Source organism: Triticum urartu, chromosome 3 (assembly GCF_003073215.2).
Source record: "Triticum urartu cultivar G1812 chromosome 3, Tu2.1, whole genome shotgun sequence".
Taxonomy (NCBI): Eukaryota; Viridiplantae; Streptophyta; class Magnoliopsida; order Poales; family Poaceae; genus Triticum; species Triticum urartu.
The window spans coordinates 182,336,699-182,341,430 of record NC_053024.1 but is presented as its reverse complement, the minus strand read 5'-3'; the positions used below and the strand labels follow the sequence as shown (position 1 = coordinate 182,341,430).

Sequence of the window (4,732 nt, the reverse complement as noted above, 5' to 3'; positions counted from 1 at the left end):
TCTATGCACTGGTTAAGATGGGAACTCGTGACAAAATCGAAGAGTGACGGAGGACTTGGGTTCAGGGATTTGTATGGCTTCAACCTTTCCATGCTTGCGAAGCAGGCGTGGAGACTGCTCACAGAACCTGAATCCCTTTGTGTACGGGTTCTGAAGGCTAGGTACTTCCCAAACTCGTCGATCCTTGAGGCGCAAGCTAGCCCAGGCATATCATATACATGGAGAAGCATCCTGAAGGGGATTGATCTGCTAAAAGAGGGACTTGTCTACAGAGTTGGAGATGGAGCAAAAATCAAGATATGGTCTGATCCATGGCTTAACAGGGAGGGCTCTCGGCTGCCGAGGATGCAACGAGGAAGATGCCTGCTGACTAGAGTTTGTGAACTTATCGATCCGAACACAACAACTTGGGATGAACAGTTGGTGCGGAATATTTTTGTTGAAGAAGATGCAAAGGTGATCTTGGCCACACCGATTCGTGAGGACTTTGACGATTTCTATGCTTGGTTTTTTTACAGCAAGGGCATCTTTTCAGTTAAATCTGTATACAAGTTATACATCAGAAGAAGAGATGCGGATCAGGCTTCCTCCTCATAAGTTGCTCAAGGGGATCTAGGCTGGAGGAAAATTTGGGACATTAAATGCCAGCCAAAAATGCAGCAGTTTGTCTGGAGATTTGCCCACAATAGCCTGCCTTCGCTGATGGGGCTGAAGAGAAGGGGCATTGAGTGCGATACACTTTGTGTTTGCTGCGAACGACTTGATGAAGATGGGGCGCACTTGTTTTTCAGATGCAAGGAAGTGAAGCAGGTATGGCGCCGCCTGCAACTGGAGGATACCCGACTTCGTATGTGTGCGGGCATTGATGCAAAGGAAGTGGTTAAGATCCTCTTGGAGCTGGATGAGAACAGAAGGGTGCTGGTTGTATGCATGTTATGGTGTTGGTGGTCTAGGCGGAACAAGATAAATGCAAAAGAGTGTGGCGAGTCGATTGATAATCTGCTAACCAGAATTCAAACCTGCGCTTCCGACTGTCTGAACCTATGCGTGAGCCAGGGAAGAACAAATCCAGCCAGAGAGGAGCAAAGCTGGAGCAGGCCAGAGGGGGACAAGCTTAAATTCAATATTGATGGGTCTTTCTTCTCTGCAACTGGTAATGGTGGCTGGGGTTTTGTAGTACGTGATAGTCAGGGTGTTGTGACAGGCTCAGGCGTTGGTCGCCTCGCACACCTGGCAAGTCCGATGCAGGCGGAAGCGACAACGTGCTCTGAGGCCTTACAAGCTGCGGTTGATTGGGGTATGGTGGACATTACTATTGAATCAGACTGCCAATCTTTGATGCGGGCGGTACAAAGCAACGATTTTGACCTCGCACCTGAAGGAGTTATGTTCAGGGATATTCGCCTCTATGCCAGGCTCCACTTTAATTCTGTAATTTTCTCCTTTGCGCCAAGGGGCTGTAACATTCTCGCCCTTGTACTAGCTTCCATGGGTGCACAATGGCAATCTCCTAAACAGTTGTGGGCTGAGGAATTGCCGGATGATGTAAACGTCAGGAAGGCCAGCGTTTCTGCTGCGCCAGTGGGTTAATGGAATCGGGTATTCCATCTCAAAAAAAAGGTTTGGCCGGACTTGGGTCTCCCCACGCCAACCTCTATCATCCTACTCGGCCTCGGCAATGGCTGTCGGTGGCCTTTCCATTTTGTGGGAAGTTTAGGACTTGAGAAACACTTGGGTCTTCCACAATGATACTCGTTCCACTTGTGTCGCCATTAGGAGTATCATTAACGGTCTCAAACTCTGGTCCTTCAGATTTAAAGATCCCACAAAGAAGGTTGATATCTTGTCTTGGTGTCAATATCTTTCTTCACGAGCACGCCCCGGGAAAAAACCTTTGTTCACGCTCTATCGCTATCTTGTAAAACATCATGTTGAGTAATGTATTAAGGTGAAGATCCTTTTCTCCGGTGATTATTTAAAGAAAAAAAATGGTCGAATATTACTCCGCCGGTTAGACAATCTCTGGTAAGAAATGTAGAAACGAGGACGCATCAGATTACATGGAGCTCAAGCATTCCAATCAAGGGATCCCCAAGGGAATCCATCGACCAGTCGGAGGGCGACTCGAACAGTCAGCGCAAGGTCGCTGCGAGGATGAAATCAACAAAGGAGTGCGCATGCTGTGGGTCCAGGTCAGAGCAGACCATGCAGTGCAGAGTTTGTGCAGCGCTCCAGAGCCCAGAGCGGCGGCATAGTTGGTTCTTTCGCAAAGGGCAGGAGAGGAGCAGCACATTATGGGCTAATCATGCCAAATGCAAAGGCACCAAACCCCAGCTTTTTACCGCCCTTTGATGATCCCCCCCTTTTCCCTATCTTTCTCCTCATCATATGTGTCATCATGCATTGCACACCCACACCCACACACTAAACACGCACTCCTTTTCAACTTTCACCCTTTTACCACTCCAAATATTTTATACTCCAAACACTAGCTACTCTCTCTCTCTCTCTCTCTCTCTCTCTCTGGGGTAGTCTCCGTCTCACTAACCCAGTTCCGCTCTCCCGCTCTCTCCTATATTAGTCCAGCTTCTGGTATTGTTGCTTCCACTAGCTTAGATTGCTTGAGTGATGCCCCACACCGACCTAAGAACAAAAGTTGTCCTTTTGTCTCCAAATCAAGACTAGTTAAGCACCGGCAGTACGTCGACCAACAAGAACAATCTCATCGAGAGCTAGCAAGACACCAAGAAGGAGCACAATAATGGCGAGTGAAGCCATGCCCAACCCTTTCGCTCCTCTCACCAACCAGCCGCAGCAGCAGCCGCCGTCCCATGAACACCCTGCCGCTCCTCCCCCGAAGAAGAAGCGCAATCTCCCCGGCACACCAGGTAATAAGTCCAACCTCAGTACGTATATCCCCTGCAGCAGAGCTGCAGCTGCATGCTTGTTGTCTGTTTGCAAATTCCAACCGGTGGTCGATCGATCGTGTGCGCTGCAGACCCAGACGCGGAGGTGATCGCGCTGTCGCCGCGGACGCTGATGGCGACGAACCGCTTCGTGTGTGAGATCTGCGGCAAGGGGTTCCAGCGTGACCAGAACCTGCAGCTGCACCGGCGCGGCCACAACCTCCCCTGGAAGCTGCGGCAGCGGAGCGGCAAGGAGCCGCGGAAGCGCGTCTACGTCTGCCCCGAGAAGAGCTGCGTCCACCACAACCCGTCCCGCGCGCTGGGCGACCTCACCGGGATCAAGAAGCACTTCTGCCGCAAGCACGGCGAGAAGAAGTGGAAGTGCGACAAGTGCGCCAAGCGCTACGCCGTCCAGTCCGACTGGAAGGCCCACTCCAAGACCTGCGGCACGCGCGAGTACCGCTGCGACTGCGGCACCCTCTTCTCCAGGCGGGACAGCTTCATCACGCACCGCGCCTTCTGCGACGCGCTCGCCGAGGAGACGGCCAGGCTCACGGCCGCCACTTCGGGCGCCGCGGTGGCGGCCGTGCCGTCCATGTGCGGCGGCGGGCAGGGATACCTCTTCGCCAGGCCGAACAGCATGATGCTCCAGCCGCCGGTCGCCCCGCACCTCAAGCCTGCTGCGGGAGGGCAGATGCTCGGCCACGCGGCGGGCGCCATCGGGGACTCGCTCTGCGACGGCGCCGTGGCGAGGCAAGGAGGGCTCTCGCTGTGGGGCAGCGACAACACGCTGCCGTCCTCCATGGGCCACCACATTGGAGGTCTCATGTCGTCCGGTGGTGGCGGCGCGCCAATGCCAATGCAGATGTACGCGGATCTCTTCGCGCCGAGCTCCGGTGCGCCGCCTCAGTTCGACATGGCGCAGCTGAGCTGGCTGTACGGGAACAACGGCGGCAACGGGAAGCTCTCGTCATCTAACGCCAGCGAGCTGACGACTAACTCCTCCAGAGAGGCGGACAGCGCGCCGTCCGTGTTCAGCGGCCAGCAGCACGCGAAGCCGGCCGCGGCGCCCACCGACATGTCGGCGACGGCCCTGCTGCAGAGAGCCGCGCAGATCGGCTCCGTCACGTCCTCCAACACCTCGATGCCGCTCGCGGGGACCTTCGAGCAGGCGCCCAACTCCGCCGGGCGGATCGACGAGCGCAGCAAGTTCGACGACAGAGCTCTTTTCGGCACGAGCCAGCACCAGCATAATGCTAACGTCCCGAGCGCAATGAGCGAGCTCACTGCGGCCACCGGGAACGTGCCGTACGACGTGTTCTCCGCGGCGCGCCACGCCGGCCTCAAGGATGCCGTCGGGAGGGAGGAGACCAGGGACTTCCTGGGCGTCGGCATGCAAGCACTCTGCTCATCATCGATACATGGGTGGATTTAGTTTAAGGTGGCATGCATGTTAATCATGTAACCGTGGTGATACGAGGAGTAGTGTTTAATTCATCCGCGGCCATGTAAGCACGAACCATGCATGCATGCTCATATGCAACTTTACAAAATACCACAAGGCATCATTCCGTTTCAATTGGTTTACTCAGCTCAGCTGTCATTTCTTGTCTTAGCCAGCACATCATTCATAATTTTGTTACTTATAGTACTTGATGGTATCTGTCTATCTGAACCATTCACTGCTCGATTAGTGCCAGTGGAACTTAACCTCATATGGAGAAGAACTGAAGCAATATATGGCTGCAATGGCAGGCAAGTTGAAGAGAAAAAGGGTGGCAGAGATCCATGCATGCACATTCTCAACAACTATTGTCTATCTTCTC

At 53.8% G+C, this 4,732-nt stretch overlaps 1 protein-coding gene across 1 annotated transcript; it reads left to right on the top strand.

Moving 5' to 3' along the window:
* The first annotated feature begins 2,542 nt into the window (after positions 1 to 2,542).
* Positions 2,543 to 4,510, top strand: LOC125548239 (zinc finger protein NUTCRACKER-like). Its single transcript, XM_048711896.1, has 2 exons — positions 2,543 to 2,888; positions 2,999 to 4,510. The coding sequence occupies exons 1-2, from the start codon at positions 2,762 to 2,764 to the stop codon at positions 4,339 to 4,341; spliced, it is 1,470 nt and encodes a 489-aa protein (XP_048567853.1). The 5' UTR covers positions 2,543 to 2,761; the 3' UTR covers positions 4,342 to 4,510.
* Positions 4,511 to 4,732: the final 222 nt, after the last annotated feature.

Bases quoted from the DNA above. Each gene is read 5' to 3' on its own strand.
- LOC125548239 (XM_048711896.1), top strand. From the start codon at position 2,762: ATGGCGAGTGAAGCCATGCCCAACCCTTTCGCTCCTCTCACCAACCAG. The intron at 2,889-2,998 runs GTAATAAGTCCA...TGTGCGCTGCAG, and splicing joins CAATCTCCCCGGCACACCAG to ACCCAGACGCGGAGGTGATC.